The sequence below is a fragment of the Hyla sarda genome, chromosome 12 (assembly GCF_029499605.1).
Source record: "Hyla sarda isolate aHylSar1 chromosome 12, aHylSar1.hap1, whole genome shotgun sequence".
Taxonomy (NCBI): Eukaryota; Metazoa; Chordata; class Amphibia; order Anura; family Hylidae; genus Hyla; species Hyla sarda.
Window position 1 is genome coordinate 7,447,478 of NC_079200.1, and position 21,086 is coordinate 7,468,563.

Below are 21,086 nucleotides of genomic sequence, written 5' to 3' on the forward strand. Positions count from 1 at the left end.
CCTCCTCATATCCTGACCTCATATCCCGTCCTCATATCCCGTCCTCATATCTCATCCTCATATCCCGTCCTCATATCCCGTCCTCATATCCTGTCCTCATATCCCATCCACATATCCCGACCTCATATCCCGACCTCATATCCTGTCCTCATATCCCATCCACATATCCCGACCTCATATCCCATCCCCATTTCCCGACCTCATATCCCCTCCTCATATCCTGTCCTCATATCCCGTCCTCATATCCCCTCCTCATATCTCATCCTCATATCCCGTCCTCATATCCCGTCCTCATATCCCATCCTCATATCCCGTCCTCATATCCCGTCCTCATATCCCGACCTCATATCCCGTCCTCATATCCCGACCTCATATCCCCTCCTCATATCCACTCCTCATATCCCGTCCCCATATCCCATCCTCATATCCCGTCCTCATATCCCGTCCCCATATCCCGCCCTCATATCCCGTCCCCATATCCCGTCCTCACATCCCGCCCTCATATCCCGACCTCATATCCCGTCCTCATATCCCGACCTCATATCCCATCCTCATATCCCGACCTCATATCCCCTCTTCATATCTCATCCTCATATCCCGACCTCATATCGCGTCCTCATATCCCGTCCTCATATCCCCTCCTCATATCTCATCCTCATATCCCGACCTCATATCCCGACCTCATATCCCGTCCTCATATCCCGTCCTCATATCCCATCCTCATATCCCGTCCTCATATCCTGTCCTCATATCCCATCCACATATCCCGACCTCATATCCCATCCCCATTTCCCGACCTCATATCCCCTCCTCATATCCTGACCTCATATCCCGTCCTCATATCCCGTCCTCATATCTCATCCTCATATCCCGACCTCATATCCCGACTTCATATCCCGACCTCATATCCCGTCCTCATATCCCGTCCTCATATCCCGTCCTCATATCCCGTCCTCATATCCCGTCCTCATATCCTGTCCTCATATCCCATCCACATATCCCGACCTCATATCCCGACCTCATATCCTGTCCTCATATCCCATCCACATATCCCGACCTCATATCCCATCCCCATTTCCCGACCTCATATCCCCTCCTCATATCCTGTCCTCATATCCCGTCCTCATATCCCCTCCTCATATCTCATCCTCATATCCCGTCCTCATATCCCGTCCTCATATCCCGACCTCATATCCCGTCCTCATATCCCGACCTCATATCCCCTCCTCATATCCACTCCTCATATCCCGTCCCCATATCCCATCCTCATATCCCGTCCTCATATCCCGTCCCCATATCCCGCCCTCATATCCCGTCCCCATATCCCGTCCCCATATCCCGTCCCCATATCCCGTCCTCACATCCCGTCCTCATATCCCGTCCTCATATCCCGACCTCATATCCCGTCCTCATATCCCGACCTCATATCCCCTCCTCATATCTCATCCTCATATCCCGACCTCATATCCCGTCCTCATATCCCGTCCTCATATCCCGTCCTCATATCCCGTCCTCATATCCCCTCCTCATATCTCATCCTCATATCCCGACCTCATATCCCGTCCTCATATCCCGTCCTCATATCCCATCCTCATATCCCGTCCTCATATCCCGTCCTCATATCCTGTCCTCATATCCCATCCACATATCCCGACCTCATATCCCATCCCCATTTCCCGACCTCATATCCCCTCCTCATATCCTGTCCTCATATCCCGTCCTCATATCCCCTCCTCATATCTCATCCTCATATCCCGTCCTCATATCCCGTCCTCATATCCCGTCCTCATATCCCGTCCTCATATCCCGTCCTCATATCCCGACCTCATATCCCGTCCTCATATCCCATCCTCATATCCCATCCTCATATCCCGTCCTCATATCCCGTCCTCATATCCCATCCTTATATCCCGTCCTCATCTCATCCTTATATCCCAACCTCATATCCCGTCCTCATATCCCGACCTCATATCCCCTCCTCATATCTCATCCTCATATCCCGACCTCATATCCCGTCCTCATATCCCGTCCTCATATCTCCTACTCATATCTCATCCTCATATCCCGACCTCATATCCCGACCTCATATCCCGTCCTCATATCCCGTCCTCATATCCCGTCCTCATATCCAGTCCTCATATCCTGTCCTCATATCCCATCCACATATCCCGACCTCATATCCCATCCCCATTTCCCGACCTCATATCCCCTCCTCATATCCTGTCCTCATATCCCGTCCTCATATCCCCTCCTCATATCTCATCCTCATATCCCGTCCTCATATCCCGTCCTGATATCCCGACCTCATATCCCGTCCTCATATCCCGACCTCATATCCCCTCCTCATATCCACTCCTCATATCCCGTCCCCATATCCCATCCTCATATCCCGTCCTCATATCCCGTCCCCATATCCCGCCCTCATATCCCGTCCCCATATCCCGTCCTCACATCCCGCCCTCATATCCCGACCTCATATCCCGTCCTCATATCCCGACCTCATATCCCGTCCTCATATCCCGACCTCATATCCCCTCCTCATATCTCATCCTCATATCCCGACCTCATATCCCGTCCTCATATCCCGTCCTCATATCCCCTCCTCATATCTCATCCTCATATCCCGACCTCATATCCGACCTCATATCCCGTCCTCATATCCCGTCCTCATATCCCGTCCTCATATCCCATCCTCATATCCCGTCCTCATATCCCGTCCTCATATCCCGACCTCATATCCCGTCCTCATATCCCGACCTCATATCCCCTCCTCATATCCACTCCTCATATCCCGTCCCCATATCCCATCCTCATATCCCGTCCTCATATCCCGTCCCCATATCCCGCCCTCATATCCCGTCCCCATATCCCGTCCTCACATCCCGCCCTCATATCCCGACCTCATATCCCGTCCTCATATCCCGACCTCATATCCCATCCTCATATCCCGACCTCATATCCCCTCCTCATATCTCATCCTCATATCCCGACCTCATATCCCGTCCTCATATCCCGTCCTCATATCCCCTCCTCATATCTCATCCTCATATCCCGACCTCATATCCCGACCTCATATCCCGTCCTCATATCCCGTCCTCATATCCCATCCTCATATCCCGTCCTCATATCCTGTCCTCATATCCCATCCACATATCCCGACCTCATATCCCATCCCCATTTCCCGACCTCATATCCCCTCCTCATATCCTGACCTCATATCCCGTCCTCATATCCCGTCCTCATATCTCATCCTCATATCCCGACCTCATATCCCGACTTCATATCCCGACCTCATATCCCGTCCTCATATCCCGTCCTCATATCCCGTCCTCATATCCCGTCCTCATATCCCTTCCTCATATCCTGTCCTCATATCCCATCCACATATCCCGACCTCATATCCCGACCTCATATCCTGTCCTCATATCCCATCCACATATCCCGACCTCATATCCCATCCCCCTTTCCCGACCTCATATCCCCTCCTCATATCCTGTCCTCATATCCCGTCCTCATATCCCCTCCTCATATCTCATCCTCATATCCCGTCCTCATATCCCGTCCTCATATCCCGACCTCATATCCCGTCCTCATATCCCGACCTCATATCCCCTCCTCATATCCACTCCTCATATCCCGTCCCCATATCCCATCCTCATATCCCGTCCTCATATCCCGTCCTCATATCCCGTCCCCATATCCCGCCCTCATATCCCGTCCCCATATCCCGTCCCCATATCCCGTCCTCACATCCCGTCCTCATATCCCGTCCTCATATCCCGTCCTCATATCCCGACCTCATATCCCGTCCTCATATCCCGACCTCATATCCCCTCCTCATATCTCATCCTCATATCCCGACCTCATATCCCGTCCTCATATCCCGTCCTCATATCCCGTCCTCATATCCCGTCCTCATATCCCCTCCTCATATCTCATCCTCATATCCCGACCTCATATCCCGTCCTCATATCCCGTCCTCATATCCCATCCTCATATCCCGTCCTCATATCCCGTCCTCATATCCTGTCCTCATATCCCATCCACATATCCCGACCTCATATCCCATCCCCATTTCCCGACCTCATATCCCCTCCTCATATCCTGTCCTCATATCCCGTCCTCATATCCCCTCCTCATATCTCATCCTCATATCCCGTCCTCATATCCCGTCCTCATATCCCGTCCTCATATCCCGTCCTCATATCCCGTCCTCATATCCCGACCTCATATCCCGTCCTCATATCCCATCCTCATATCCCATCCTCATATCCGTCCTCATATCCCGTCCTCATATCCCATCCTTATATCCCGTCCTCATCTCATCCTTATATCCCAACCTCATATCCCGTCCTCATATCCCGACCTCATATCCCCTCCTCATATCTCATCCTCATATCCCGACCTCATATCCCGTCCTCATATCCCGTCCTCATATCTCCTACTCATATCTCATCCTCATATCCCGACCTCATATCCCGACCTCATATCCCGTCCTCATATCCCTACCTCATATCCCGTCCTCATATCCAGTCCTCATATCCTGTCCTCATATCCCATCCACATATCCCGACCTCATATCCCATCCCCATTTCCCGACCTCATATCCCCTCCTCATATCCTGTCCTCATATCCCGTCCTCATATCCCCTCCTCATATCTCATCCTCATATCCCGTCCTCATATCCCGTCCTCATATCCCGACCTCATATCCCGTCCCTCATATCCCGACCTCATATCCCCTCCTCATATCCACTCCTCATATCCCGTCCCCATATCCCATCCTCATATCCCGTCCTCATATCCCGTCCCCATATCCCGCCCTCATATCCCGTCCCCATATCCCGTCCTCACATCCCGCCCTCATATCCCGACCTCATATCCCGTCCTCATATCCCGACCTCATATCCCGTCCTCATATCCCGACCTCATATCCCCTCCTCATATCTCATCCTCATATCCCGACCTCATATCCCGTCCTCATATCCCGTCCTCATATCCCCTCCTCATATCTCATCCTCATATCCCGACCTCATATCCCGACCTCATATCCCGTCCTCATATCCCGTCCTCATATCCCATCCTCATATCCCGTCCTCATATCCTGTCCTCATATCCCATCCACATATCCCGACCTCATATCCCATCCCCATTTCCCGACCTCATATCCCCTCCTCATATCCTGACCTCATATCCCGTCCTCATATCCCGTCCTCATATCTCATCCTCATATCCCGACCTCATATCCCGACTTCATATCCCGACCTCATATCCCGTCCTCATATCCCGTCCTCATATCCCGTCCTCATATCCCGTCCTCATATCCCGTCCTCATATCCTGTCCTCATATCCCATCCACATATCCCGACCTCATATCCCGACCTCATATCCCGTCCTCATATCCCGTCCTCATATCCCGACCTCATATCACGTCCTCATATCCCGACCTCATATCCCCTCCTCATATCCACTCCTCATATCCCGTCCCCATATCCCATCCTCATATCCCGTCCTCATATCCCGTCCTCATATCCCGTCCCCATATCCCGCCCTCATATCCCGTCCCCATATCCCGTCCCCATATCCCGTCCTCACATCCCGTCCTCATATCCCGTCCTCATATCCCGACCTCATATCCCGTCCTCATATCCCGACCTCATATCCCCTCCTCATATCTCATCCTCATATCCCGACCTCATATCCTGTCCTCATATCCCGTCCTCATATCCCGTCCTCATATCCCGTCCTCATATCCCCTCCTCATATCTCATCCTCATATCCCGACCTCATATCCCGACCTCATATCCCGTCCTCATATCCCGTCCTCATATCTCATCCTCATATCCCGTCCTCATATCCCGTCCTCATATCCCGTCCTCATATCCCATCCACATATCCCGACCTCATATCCCATCCCCATTTCCCGACCTCATATCCCCTCCTCATATCCCGTCCTCATATCCCCTCCTCATATCTCATCCTCATATCCCGACCTCATATCCCGACCTCATATCCCGTCCTCATATCCCGTCCTTATATCTCATCCTCATATCCCGTCCTCATATCCCGTCCTCATATCCCGTCCTCATATCCCGACCTCATATCCCCTCCTCATATCCCGTATGACACACATATACACACACTGAGTTTTATATATATATAGATTTCTTCTTCTGTTTCTCAGACCTGCGTCAGGAGATGTTGGTCCTGAACCTTATTAAAATGATGGATCATTTGTGGAAAGCAGAAGGTCTGGACCTGAGGTAAGAAGAGCCGGGATCGGTTCTGTGCTTTATACCTACACAAAGGTTACATCAGCCAATGACTCTGGTGGAGACGGTCACATTCCCTTCTATTATCTGGAGTTAGAAAGAGATTATTCCAGACAGATTCATGAGGATTGTGTTTTGGACGACCCCTATGTGGGTCAGACCCGCACACAATGTTTCCTGTCTTTAGGCTACATGGCGACTACAGAAATTATGTTGGATTGGCTTCTTATCAGATAGCGATCTCCAGAACAGGGCCCCAAATCTCCCTACTGCATGGAGTGTGGGGAAGAGCTCTGCGCAGAACTGTTTTTTTTTTTAAATCCCACTCCCGATCACTTTTTGACCAATCCCGCCCGCTCCCGCAGAGTGTTTGCTCCACCCCCCCCCCCCCCTCTTACGCTAATATGCTTATTCGCTCCTGCTAACATAGGAATATACAGACACTAGGATGCAATGCTCTGCACATGCCCCACCTGTATAGTAAACTACACACACTGCTATGTGCAAACTGCAGAGCATTGCACCCTAAGGTCTGTAGAAGACACTGGGGTGCAATTGACTGCAGTCAGCACATAACCCCCATGTGTATAGCAGTGTGTCTGCAGTTGCACTAGTGCAGAGTCTTGCGTAGAGCCTGACCTCCCGCCTGCAGCAGCCTCCTGACCGCCTGCCCGCAGCAGCCTCCTGACCGCCCACCCGCAGCAGCCTCCTGACCGCCCATCTGCAGCTGCCTCCTGACCGCCCGCCCGCAGCAGCCTCCTGACCGCCCTCCCGCAGCAGCCTCCTGACCGCCCGCCCGCGGCAGCTTCCTGACCGCTCACCCGCAGCATCCTCCTGACCGCCCGCCCGCAGCAGCCTCCTGACCGCCCGCCCGCAACAGCCTCCTGACCGCCCACTTGCAGCACCCTCCTGACCCCCCGCCCCCAGGAGCCTCCTGACCCCCCACCCGCAGCAGCCTCCTGACCGCCCGCCCACCCCCAACAGCCTCCTGACCGCCCGCAGCAGCCTCCTGACCCCCCCCGCCCACAGCAGCCTCCTGACCCCCCACCCGCAGCAGCCTCTTGACCGCCCGCCCGCCCACCCCCAACAGCCTCCTGACCGCCCGCCCACCCCCAACAGCCTCCTGACCGCCCGCAGCAGCCTCCTGACCCCCCCCCGCCCACAGCAGCCTCCTGACCCCCCACCCGCAGCAGCCTCCTGACCGCCCGCCCACCCCCAGCAGCCTCCTGACTGCTCGCCCATAGCAGCCTCTTGTACGCACCCGCCCGCCCCCAGCAGCCTCCTGACCGCCCGCCCACAGCAGCCTCCTGTACGCACCCGCCCGCCCCCAGCAGCCTCCTGACCGCCCGCCCACAGCAGCCTCCTGACCACCCTCAGCAGCCTCCTGACCACCCGCCCACCCCCAGCAGCCTCCTGTACGCACCCGCCTGCCCCCAGCAGCCTCCTGACCGCCCTCAGCAGCCTCCTGACCACCCGCCCACCCCCAGCAGCCTCCTGACCGCCCGCGCCTGCACATTTTGAGTTGGATCCTGAGGGTTCCCAATACAGGCCTCTAGTGTGGATTCGGCACACACTCCATGTATTATCTATGGGAGCACCAGAAATACATGAGCACTGTATCTGTAGTGCTCCTGGAGAGAATGTATGGAGCACGTGCAGACCCCACACCTCATTCAGTAGGGAGATTCTGAGCCCCTGAGATCACAGGAGGTCCCAAAGGTCACCTCGGTGGATTAAGGAAAAGTTTTTAAACATCAGATACCCCTTTAAGAAGCACTTTTTTGGCTGCACATATAATACAAGGTCACCAGCAGGGGGCGTCCGGACGTGGCAGAAATGCTCTTGGTTTGCCATACAGATTTTCTGTGATTACGGTAGCAGCAAAGTGAATGAAATTCCGAAAATGTCATCCACAAGGTGGGGAAAAAATTGGCAGTGAAACCGTGGCCAATCTGACCTGCAACGCAAATTGTACATCCTCAGAATGTGAACTCTGTCGGATCCGCTGCAGATTTATTGTACATTTTCCCCATTGACCATAAAGGAGTACTCTGCCCCTAAACATCTAAAAGATAGGAGATAAGATGTCTGATCGCGGGGTCCTGCCGCTGGGGACCCCTACGATCTCGGCTGCGGCGCCCCAGACATCCGGTGACGGAGCGAACTTTACTCCGTGACGGATGACTGTGGATGCGGGGCGGAGGCCCGTGAAATCATGGTCACGCCCCCTAAATGCAAGTCTATGGGAGGGGGCGTGATGACAGTCACGCCCCCTACCATAGACTTGCATTGAGGGGGTGCGGCCGTGACGTCACGAGCCTCCAGCACTGCACCTGACGCTCTAAACGAATGCCGGGTGCAGCAGGGAGATCGCGGGGATCCCCATCAGACATCTTATCCCCTATCCTTTCATTTAGCATTTATTTGATGCTTCATCGCTCAGCGGGGACTCTTGCCTCTGAAAGGTGTCCCTGCTCCTGTACATACTTTTCCTTAATGTCCCCCATTGCTTCCTCCTGCTGTCCCCACTAGCGGTAATGATCAGTGATCGATCAGAATGTGAATGAATTGTTAATCTGAAGAGATTTCCGCTGTTCTTACCATCTGTTGTCTGAACCCAGGATGGTTTCGTACGGCTGCGTTTCGATGGCGACACAGATGGGTCTCATTGAGGCCGTCCTGCAGTCGGAGACCATCGGAAACATCCATCAGAGCAGCGGCAGAAGAGCGATGACTGCAGCTTTCCATAAAGAAGCCATATTCAACTGGTTAAGGGACAAACACCCGGGGTAGGTCCCGTTACTGATGCCCCTGTAGGGGGCGTTCACACTGCCTGTGCAGGGTCTCCTCAAGCGCACATCACATGTATTCATAGGCCGCCATTCACTTTATTCTGCTGTACGGAATAGCGTCGTCTGCTGAGCTCCTCCAAACAGAGACAACCAGTAAGATGGCAGCGCTGCGCATTTCTTAAATGGGCGCTGTCAGATACAAAAACTTCTGATATGTTGTAAAGCAGGTATAACCAATAGGTTTTGTAATTGCTTTCATTAGAAAATTTTCAGTATTTCATAGTGAAAAATCCAGTCAAACAACTGCCCCTCCCCCCCCCGCCTGCTTGGACACATACTAGTCCTGCTGTGTTCATGAGTCATCACCTATGTCATGGACACACTTCCTTGATTGACAGCTATGAGCACAGGGCTCCTCCCACTGTCAGCTTGTGTCCTGCTACTGTCGTCGGTGAGGACATGCTGGGAGTTGTAGTTTTGCTAATGCTAGGGGAGATGTGAGCAGAAACATACTGAGGGAGGGGGCGGAGACCAAAACAGTGAGGCCACGCCCCCTCCCTGTGAGAGGAATTCAGAATAGTGAGCTAAATTAAAAGTGTAATAAAAAAATAAAGGTGTAAGACCCATAAAAATTATATGTACGAGGTCAGGATTAGGTAGTGAGTGATATATTAAAAAAAATATATTTTTTGTTGAATTTGATGGGTACGCTTTAAATATGGAACCTATGGGTAAGAGAGGCCACTGTATGTGTATATCCACTGGAGGCCTCCATTGAGCTGTACAGCAGGAAATCCTCTGTATACCCAGTATGTAGGAACCCTTACCCTGCCACCTATAACAGGGCTTATAGTTTATAGTGCCCCCACGTTAGTGCCAATCCTTAAGGGGGGCAGTTTGGGCCTCTTCATCCCCCATTACCACTTTCCCCCACTGTACTTTGTTGCACATGATATCCCGGCATAGAGGAAATGAGCAGACGCTGAGATGATGGGAATAGTTGTTGTATGTAACATCGTTGTCTTGTATCTGGCAGGGAGTCTCTGCAGCGCGCCATGGAGGAGTTCACCCGATCCTGCGCAGGGTATTGGGTGGCGGCCTATGTCCTTGGCATCGGAGATGGAGCGAGTGACAAGATTCTGATCCGAGTAACAGGACAGGTGGTGAGCGTGCTCTGCTCTGTTATCTGATACTACACCAGGGTCCATTTTCCTTAAAGGGGTACTCCGCTGCTAGACATCTTATTCCCTATCCAAAGGATAGGGGATAAGATGTCTGATCGCGGGGGACCCGCCGCTGAGGACTCCTGGTGCACCAGGTATTTGTTGGGGGCAGTGCCGGAGGCTCGTGACGTCACAGCCCCGCTCGTGACGTTAAGTCTGTGCCCCCTCAATGCAAGTCTAAGGGAGGGGGCGTGACGGCCGTCACGCCCCCTCCCATAGACTTGCACTGAGGGCGCGTGTCTGGGACATCACGAGCGGGACGTGACATCTCAAGCCAGTCAACCCGCACGGAGCAAAGTTTTCTCCCAGCACCGGATGTCTGGGATGCTGCAACCGAGATCACGAGGGACCCCGGCGATCAGACATCTTATCCCCTATCCTTTGAATAGGGGATAAGATGTCTAGGGGTGGAGTACCCCTTTAAAGAATTTATATTAGAGATGAGCAAATCGATTTGAAAATCAAACTTACTCTGAATTTCAGAAAAAAAATCTTTATTTGTCCTTTGTCCGATCTGAAATTTTGGCCACCTGTGTTGTGCAGAACATGTACGGGATCGGGGACTTCTGTGAAAGGCGGGAGCTCCTGCTCCTGTTCACTGAGCAACGAACCATACACTGTATGCCCCCTGCTCAGTTAACATTTGCTGCACCTGAATGTATATGGCTGAAGTGGTGATGTTGTATACAGTGGTCCAGAGGCTCTGCAACCAGTTTATTGATTGTTAACTGAGCAGAGAGGCTTATAGTGTTTGCCTTGTAGCTCAGTGAACAGGAGCAGGGACTCATTACTTTGACAGGAGTCTTTACTCCTGTTTTGAATCTGATTTGAAATCTGAATTAAATCCTACAGCAAATTCGACCCAAAACAAATTTTGAGGGATTCACTCATCTCTATTTAACATCATTTAACCCTTTACCCCCCATTTTCCAACATGACAGTGTATGCGGAGTATATAGAGCCACTTCTCATAGTGTCAGAATGTATCGATCAGGGTCCATTGGATTCTCTGTAAGAATTGCCGTCATTGGCCGCATTGTTAGGACCATTTGGATCCTTCTGTGTATGTGGGAAATATTTTATACCTATGAAATCCCATTGATTTTGCTTATTTATAACCTTCTGGCTTCCTGCTGTGTATTATTTGTCATTTCTTTTCTTCTCCAGATTTTCCATGGACACAATCTTGGAAAATGCAAAACCAAGTTCGGCCTCAGACAAGAGCACCCCCCCTTCATCCTGACCCCTGATATTCTGCACGTCATACAGCACGGAACGGCGCACAATCAGATCAAATTGGATTGGTGAGTTCATTCTTCTAGGAAAGACCAAAGACTTAAAGGGGTACTCCGCTGCTCAGCGTTCGGAACAAACTGTTCCAAACGCTGGAGCCGGCGCCGGGAGCTTGTGACGTCATAGCCCCGCCTCCTCATGACATGACAGCCGTCACGCCCCCTCCCATAGACTTGCATTGAGGGAGCGGGGCGTGACTTCAAGAGGGGGCGAGGCTATTAGGGATCGACCGATTCTCGGTTTGGCAGATATTATCGGCCGATATTCACGATTTTGGACATTATCGGTATCGGCAATTACCTTGCCGATAATGCCCCGCCTCCATCCCCGGTTTTATAATTACCTGTTCCCGGGGTCCGCGCTACTTCTGACTCCTGCGGCATTCTGCGCGCTGCGCAAGCGCAATGACTAGTGACGTCCTCAACGCAACATCACCTTCAGTGCGCACAGTGACAGCTCAGGACGCTGCCGGAGCCAGAAGTAGCGCGGACCCCGGGAACAGGTCATTATAAAACCAGGGATGGGGGAGGCAATAGGGCAGCTGTGGTTGGACTAGGGAGGACCCCAGGACAGGCAGGGAGAGAGAAGCAGGCGGCAGTCTCTGGCCCCGCAAAAGCCGCTGCAGTTCATTGATCTGCAGCAGCTTCTGCAGGGCCTGGTGGGGTGGGTGTAAATAGCCGATAACTTATACCGGAATAGCGGTATAAATTATCGGTATCGGCCATAAAAAATCGATATTGGTCGATCCCTAGTGACTATGACGTCACGAGCTCCCGGCGCCAGCTCCAGCATTCGGAACAGTTAGTACCAAACGCTGAGTAGCGGAGTACCCCTTTAAAGCGGTATTTCTGGTTTAGAAAATCGTATTAAAATAAGTCCATGACCCCAAGATATATAACTAAGTGTTTTGTTACTGACAACATGACCACTATATGAAAGGCTCAATAAAAGTATATAGTCTGGTGGAGAAAGATACTAAAATATATTAACCTATATTCATCGATATATATATATATATATATAATCTATATATTAAAAAAGATATATATAATCGATCACGGCATCTAAAGGTAAAAGATACTGGTGACGGCTGTATCATCGCTGGGTGATCACAGGGGTCCAGTGTGCTAAAATGGCGGCTGTAGGTCACTTAGCATCCTTTGGTTGATGGATCCTTTCTCTGGCTCTGCCATAATGTATCAGTTCAGTGCCGACCTCACTGTTCAGTGCTATGCCATGAAATGCACACACAAAAATGTCCAAAATTGCATTATTTTTTTTTTCCAATTTCTCACCATGAAGACCCGGGAGAGGCTAGGAGAGAGCTAAAGGAGCAAATAGAGACTAGGAGAGAGCTAAAAGAGCAGAGGGAGACTAGGAGAGAGCTAAAAGAGCAGAGAGGCTAGGAGAGAGCTAAAAGCGTAGAGAGGCTAGGAGAGAGCTAAAGGAGCAAAGAGAGACTAGGAGAGAGCTAAAGGAGCATAGAGAGACTAGGAGAGAGAACTAAAGGAGCAAAGAGACTAGGAGAGAGCTAAAAGAGAATCAACACTAGGAGAGAGCTGAAGGAGCAAAGAGAGACTAGGAGAGAGCTAAAAGAGTAGAGAAGCTAGGAGAGAGCTAAAAGAGTAGAGAGGCTAGGATAGAGCTAAAGGAGCAAAGAGAGACTAGGGGAGAGCTAAAGGAGCCAAGAGAGACTAGGAGAGAGCTACAGGAGTAGAGAGGCTAAGAGAGAGTTAAAGGAGTAAATAGTGACTAGAAGAGAGCTAAAAGAGCAGAGAGGCTAGGAGATAGCTAAGAGAGCAGAGGCTAGGAGAGAGCTAAAAGCTTAAGGGGTTAAAGGCTTCACCAGATTACAGAGATTGGCGCACATTATTGGGACCTGCTCTTCCCGTCTGATAAGGACTTCACCTGGTAACGCTGATTTGTTTCCTGAACTATCAATGACCGGCAACAATGTAACATCTCTACGGGCTCCGTCTTACCTGCAGGTTTCGTTGCGTGTGTGAAAAGGCGTATAGTGTCCTGAGGAAGAATAGAAGAATGTTCTTGAATATGGTCAGTCTAATGAACGGAGCCGGACTGTCCGAACCCAACTCCTCATTGCTCCTCCATTACATGAAGGTAAAATACCGTACATTGTGCACAAGCCTGCAGAGCAGGAGGTATGGAGACTCCTCTCTTATTAGAGTCAGTCCGGCGGAGGGGTAGGGCGGTGCCCAAACCAATCCGTCTACTGGACCGGACATTTCTGCCGCCCACATAGTCTTTTCTCTATGAGTCCTCAGTGACCTGACTTCCACCCTGTCCAGGGGTCATAATTCCTCCTCCACAGGTGTCGGGGGAGGGAGAAAACCCAATAGACCCTATTAAAGTCAATGGTGTCCATCATGCATGCAGCGGAGCATCTGACCTTCAACACAGATGGGAACTCCACCTCAAAGGAGTTATCCTAAAATGACAGGTTACCCCTTCTCTATGGGATAGGAGATGACTAGCTGATCAGGGGGGGAGATTAGGTGTCAGTAACTGGAGTGGCAGGGTGCGTGCTCGGCCATTTCTCCTTTTACCCTCTATGGGATTCTGAACATCCGCCATGTTGAGAGTTGGACAATATCCAGAAGTCCCCTAGAGAATGAGTGGATCAGCAGTCAAGCATGCGCACTGTCACGCCATTCACTCCCCTGACGAATAACCATTGTTGGTGTCATCTGTGTTATTGGGGGTGTCCACCAATCAGCTAGTTCGCTCCTTGCTGGATGACTGGAGATGCGAGGCGGAGGCTCGTGACGTCACGGCCGCACCCCCTCAATGCAAGTCTATGGGAGGGGGCGTGACGACAGTCACGCCCCCTCCCATAGACTTGCATTGAGGGGGTGCGGCCGTGACGTCACGAGCCTCCAGTACTGCACCTGACGCTCTAAACGAATGCCGGGTGCCACAGCCGAGATCACGGGGGTCCCCAGCGGCGGGACTCCACGATCAGACATCGTATCCCCTATCCTTTGAATAGGGGATAAGATGTCTAGGGGCCGAGTACCTAAACCAGGAGAAATACGGAGTATGCTTTGCCACTAAGTGTACCGTAGCAGGGCCTCCTGTCTTTGACAGGCGCCCTTGCTCCTGCATGAGATTCCCCCAAAACGAATCCCCAAAAATGTATATTCTGATTAATCCAAATTTTTAAGGATATTCTGCATAAAATTGGATTAGTTAAGAATGGCCCATCTTTAGCTTCCTCTATGTTCACCCCTGTGTACCTCTTACTTACAGCAATACAGCCACACTGGGGCGCTATAATCTTCATGATGTCTACCCTTCATTTCCTGTAGGACTCCCTGGGGGTTCACATGACTGACGAGGAAGCTCTGAAAAATTTCCAAATAAAGTTTGAAGCCGCCATTCGCAACGACTGGAAGGTGAAACTGAGTCGGTGGGCGCACAACTTATCCGCAGACAAGCGCTAGTGTTTGTAGCAGCTTCATGGATCCCGTGTCCTGTACTGTACTGCCACGTGCAATGTTTTATACGCCTGTTATTTATGGGAGTTTATTCCTTTATCTTATAGTTGGCTTTTATTATTGTGACACTTTTCACACTTTGTACATTTTATAAGAACAGAGAAGTAGAAATGTTCTAATTTTGTTAAAAAATTATTATTTTTTGTTTAAGCCGGGTTCTGTCTTTATCAACGTCCAGTCGCTGACTATTGTGTAGATATTTAGATATTCTGGGGGTTGTCACTTTGTGAAGTGAGGGGTCAAACTAAACATGTGTACAACAAGGATATTTTAAAGGGGTTATCCCGGGAAAAACTTTTTATATATATATATATATATATATATATATATCAACTGGCTCCAGAAGGTTAAACAGATTTGTAAATTACTTCTATTAAAAAATCTTAATCCTTTCAGTACTTATGAGCTGCTGAAGTTGAGTTTTTCTTTTCTGTCTAAGTGTTCTCTGATGATGTGTCTCGGGAACTGTCCAGAGTAGAAGCAAATCCCCATAGCAAACCTCTTCTACTCTGTGCAGTTCCCGAGACAAGCAGAGATGTCAGCAGAGAGCACTGTTGTCAGACAGAAAAGAACAACTCAACTTCAGCAGCTGATAATTATTGGAAGGATTAAGATTTTTTAATAGAAGTCATTTACAAATCTGTTTAACTTTCTGGAGCCAGTTGATATATATATATATAAAAAAAAAAAATGTTTTCCTTAACCTTAACCATGGTACTTAAGGACCCATGACGTACGCGTACGTCATGGACAATTCCGGTCCCCGCCGGGCGGGGATCGGACCGGGATGCCTGCTGAAATCATTCAGCAGGCATCCCGTGCAAACGCCCAGGGGGGGGTCATTAGACCCCCCCATGTCGGCGATCGCAAAAAAACGCAAGCGAATTCACACTTGTGAATCGCTGCGATTCCGGTGATGCGGGTCACTGGTGACCCGCTGACCCGGAGATACAATGTGATCGGGGGTGTAGGATACACCCCCGATCACCTCCTGTATCTATGGGGAGGTGGCGATTTCGTCACCCCCCCAGGATCGCTGCTATTGGCTGCCAATAGCAGCCGGCAGGGGAGGGGTTAACCGCATCCTCCTGCAGCTCCCGCCGCTGGCTGAGTTCAGTCAGCGGTCAGAGCTGCTGGAGGAAGACTGGGACCCCCCTCTGCTGAGATCGGAGCCCCCACAGAAGAAAAGAAGCCCCCCATAGATCAGGGAAAGAATACAGCCCAGGGAAAGGTAGGATAAAAAGTTAAATAAAAGTTAAAAAAAGTTAAAAAAAATTCCCCCCCCCCGACCCCCTAATAGGTCCCCAAGGATCCTCCGCAATTTTTCAGTGTGACCCGGGCCCTATTAGGGGTTCAGGGCGCTGCATTTGGCCCCCCATTTTTTTTTTGGCCGCAGTGCTTTCCCCCCCCCCCCCCCCCCATACAGTTTATAGTTACACCAATCACACACAGTACATACTCCCCACACCGCCACCACACCACCACCCCCCGCCACCGTAGAAAAAGGTGATGGCTCACCAGGCATTTTCGGCAGCAGAGGCATACGCTTTTCTTGCCTCCGATTCCGAATCTGCCAGTGAGGACGATGAAGATCCTACATTCCTGTGTTCTTCATCTAGTACTGATGATGAGCCCCCTGCACGGTGGCGGAGACGAGGCCACGCACCCCCCATGATAGTAGCCCAGTGGCCGGCACTAGTACAAGCAACAATGCCGCTGGTACTAGGAGTCCGACCCCCCAGACAAGTTTACTGGAGCCCCCTTACGGTGAACCTATCTGGAGACCCCCAGAGGGTTATCAGCCACGGGTTTCGGGGTTTGTTGGCGACTCCGGAATCCGGATTGACACGGCTGGGTTCACTGAATTTGACTTTTTCAGTTATTTTTTCAGTGACAGCCTGGTCAATCACATGGTGGAGCAGACGAATCTGTACGCCAGGCAGTTCATCGCCCACCACCCTGATTCTTTTTTGGCCAGGCCCAATGAATGGCGCGCCATTGATGCAGCAGAGATGAGGACATTTTGGGGCCTCTTGCTGCATATGGGCCTGGTCAAAAAGCCAAGTGTCACAGTACTGGAGCGGGGACGTCCTCTACCAGACCCCACTTTACAGTATGACACGGAAGCGGTTCAAGGCCATTCGGAAATGCCTTCATTATGCAGATAATGCGGCATGTCCACCCCGAGGTGATCCCGCCCATGACCGTCTTTACAAAGTGAGGCCGGTCATCGATCACTTTGGGGCCAAATTTTTGGAGGCCTACGTACCGCTCAGGGACCTATCGGTTGATGAGTCTCTTATCAGTTTTAATGGGAGACTCATCTTCCGCCAGTATATTCCCTCGAAGCGGGCACAGTATGGCGTGAAGCTATATAAACTTGGTGAGAGTACCTCCGGGTACACTCTCAAGTTTAGAGTGTATGAGGGACGAGATTCCCGTATTGAACCCCCAGATTGTTCCCCCACTCTGGGTGTTAGCGGGAAAATCGTTTGGGACCTTATGCACCCATTGCTGGATAAGGGTTACCACGTGTACGTGGACAACTTTTATACCAGCATCCCTCTGTTCACATCCCTTGCCGCCAGATCCATGTCCGCTTGTGGGACCGTGCGGAAAAACCAGAGAGGCCTCCCTCTAAATTTGGTCCAGACGCCTATTCCCAAGGGTGAGTCCCGTGCTCTTATCCATGAAAACCTGTTGCTGGTCAAGTATAAGGATAAGAGGGATGTCCTTATGCTGACCACTATTCATGGTAACGGCAGCTCACCTGTCCCTGTGCGAGGTACCACAACACCGGTCCTCAAGCCCGATTGTATTCTGGACTACAATCAGTATATGGGGGGAGTTGATCTTTCTGATCAAGTCCTCAAGCCATATAACGCCATGCGCAAAACACGGGTATGGTACAAGAAAGTTGCGGTCTACTTGGTACAGGTTGCCATGTACAACGCTTTTGTACTGTCCCAGTACGCTGGCAACACAGGGACATTCCTCCAGTTCCAAGAAGAAGTCCTAAAGGTCCTGATCTTTGCTGACCGGGAAAGAGTAGGCCGGACTTCCCAAGGAACTGAAGTTATAGGTGCCAGGATCGTCCCAGGCCAACACTTTCCAGGTGAAGTCCCCCACACTGGAAAGAAGGGACGATCCCAGAAAAGATGCAGATTGTGTAACAGGAGGGGGATACGGAAGGACACCACCACTCAGTGTGACACCTGCCCCGATCATCCGGGCCTCTGCATTAAGGATTGCTTCAGGGAGTATCACACTTCCATGGAGTACTACATTTTCCCTTCTCATTTTAATTTTCCATAATTTGACCCCAATGTACCAAGTCCAGAGTACATTCCAAGTTTTAACCCCATAAACCACTAAATTGCCCAAAATAATGTTTCATCTGAAAAAAAAAAAAAAAAAACTGATAAGACCTCTGTGGGTATTTTTTTTTTACAAAAAATGAGTCACTATCATCGGGGACTTTTTATGTTGCCTCAAATGCGCAGCGCTCTCTTTCCACCTGAGCGGGGTGCGCATTTGAGGCAACAGGTTAGGGACGGCCACACACGTCACATTCCCAGAATGATGATTAAGTGCACAAGGTTTGGGGTGGGCATATTTTTTAGTTTTGGCTATGCTCTGGGTCATCATTCTGGGAACATAATTTATCATTTTATGTCCCACTGTACCCCATTTTAGTTATTTAGTGTACCCCAGTTATTTACCCCATGTAATGCCCCTTGAGGGGGGGGTCCCACTGTTCTGGCTCCATAGGAGAAAGCCAAAGTTCAAGGACCCTGACTGATCTCCGACACCTCTGAGACCGGTGTGCATGCTGTTTACGCCAATATATGAGGTATGTCCTTACTCCTAAGAAATGTATTTACACATTTACAATGAAATTTTCTCCTTTTACAACTTGTGAAAATGAAAAATTTGGGGTAAATCCAGCATTTTAGTGTAAGAAAATCGAATTTTTCATTTTCACATCCCACTTCATGAATATTTATCAAACACCTGTGGGGTGTTAAGGCTCACTGTACCCCTTGTTACATACCTAGAGGGGTGTAGTTTCTAAAATGGTATGCCATTTTTTTTTTTTTTTTGCTGTCCTGGCACCATAAGGGCTTCCGAAATGCGATATGCCCCCCCATTTCAACAAAATTTGCAAATGTGACTCCTTCTCTTCTGAGCATTGTAGTGCGCCCGCAGTGCACTTGACATCCACACATGGGGTATTTCCATACTCAGAAAAGATGGGGTTACACATTTTGGGGGGCATTTCTCTTATTACCCCTTGTAAAAATGTAAAATTTTGGGAAAAAACATCATTTTAGTGGAAAATAAGAATAAAAAAACATTTACACATCCAAAGTCGTCAAACACCTGTGGGGTGTTAAGGCTCACTGTACCCCTTGTTACGTTCCTTGAGGGGTGAAGTTTCCAAAATAGTATCCCATGTGGGGGATTTTTTGCTGTCCTGGCACCATAGGGGCTTCCGAAATGCGATATGCCCATCCCCCCCCCCCCATTTCAGCAAAATTTGCAAATGTGACTCCTTCTCTTCTGAGCATTGTAGTCCGCCCGCAGTGCACTTGACGTCCACACATGGGGTATTTCCATACTCAGAAAAGATGGGGTTACACATTTTGGTGGACATGTCTCTTTTTCCCAAAATTTTACATTTTTACAAGGGGTAATAAGAGAAATGTCCCCCAAAATGTGTAACCCCATATTTTCTGAGTATGGAAATACCCCATGTGTGGACGTCAAGTCACTGCGGGCGGACTACAATGCTCAGAGGAGAAGGAGTCACATTTGCAAATTTTGCTGAAATGGGGGGGCATATCGCATTTCGGAAGCCCCTATGGTGCCAGGACAGCAAAAAATCCCCCACATGGCATACTATTTTGGAAACTTCACCCCTCAAGGAACGTAACAAGCGGTACAGTGAGCCTTAACACCCCACAGGTGTTTGACGACTTTGGATGTGTAAATGTTTTTTTATTCTTATTTTCCACTAAAATGCTGTTTTGTTACGCCGAGCGCTCCGGGTCCCCGCTCCTCCCCGGAGCGCTCGCTACACTCTCCCCGCTGCAGCGCTCCGGTCAGATCCACTGACCCGGGGCGCTGCGATTCCGCTTCCAGCCGGGATGCGATTCGCGATGCGGGTAGCGCCCGCTCGCGATGCGCACCCCGGCTCCCGTACCTGACTCGCTCTCCCTCGGTCCTGTCCCGGCGCGCGCGGCCCCGCTCCCTAGGGCGCGCGCGCGCCGGGTCTTTGCGATTTAAAGGGCCACTGCGCCGCTGATTGGCGCAGTGATTCCAATTAGTGTCTTCACCTGTGCACTTCCCTATATCACCTCACTTCCCCTGCACTTCCTTGCCGGATCTTGTTGCCATTGTGCCAGTGAAAGCGTTTCCTTGTGTGTTCCTAGCCTGTGTTCCAGACCTCCTGCCGTTGCCCCTGACTACGATCCTTGCTGCCTGCCCCGACCTTCTGCTACGTCCGACCTTGCTTCTGTCTACTCCCTTGTACCGCGCCTATCTTCAGCAGCCTGAGAGGTGAGCCGTTGCTAGTGGATACGACCTGGTCACTACCGCCGCAGCAAGACCATCCCGCTTTGCGGCGGGCTCTGGTGAAAACCAGTAGTGACTTAGAACCGGTCCACTAGCACGGTCCACGCCAATCCCTCTCTGGCACAGAGGATCCACTACCTGCCAGCCGGCATCGTGACAGTAGATCCGGCCATGGATCCCGCTGAAGTTCCTCTGCCAGTTGTCGCTGACCTCACCACGGTGGTCGCCCAGCAGTCACAACAGATAGCGCAACAAGGCCAACAGCTGTCTCAACTGACCGTTATGCTACAGCAGTTACTACCACAGCTTCAGCAGTCATCTCCTCCGCCAGCTCCTGCACCTCCTCCGCAGCGAGTGGCCGCTCCTGGTCTACGCCTATCCTTGCCGGATAAATTTGATGGGGACTCTAAGT

General features: G+C 50.8%; 1 protein-coding gene across 7 annotated transcripts in view; it reads left to right on the top strand.

The window, feature by feature from the left end:
• The window catches only part of LOC130296747 (phosphatidylinositol 4,5-bisphosphate 3-kinase catalytic subunit delta isoform-like), a 113,428-nt gene extending 98,228 nt beyond the window's left edge, over positions 1-15,200 (top strand). For all 7 annotated transcript variants that reach the window (XM_056548627.1, XM_056548624.1, XM_056548626.1 and 4 more), the window contains 6 exons: positions 6,184-6,262; positions 8,893-9,060; positions 10,100-10,226; positions 11,454-11,590; positions 13,568-13,700; positions 14,909-15,200. In XM_056548627.1, coding sequence (XP_056404602.1) covers positions 6,184-6,262; positions 8,893-9,060; positions 10,100-10,226; positions 11,454-11,590; positions 13,568-13,700; positions 14,909-15,043 — 779 coding nt within the window. In that variant the 3' untranslated portion in view covers positions 15,044-15,200. The remainder of the gene's footprint in view (positions 1-6,183; positions 6,263-8,892; positions 9,061-10,099; positions 10,227-11,453; positions 11,591-13,567; positions 13,701-14,908) is intronic.
• The last annotated feature ends 5,886 nt before the right edge of the window (positions 15,201-21,086 follow it).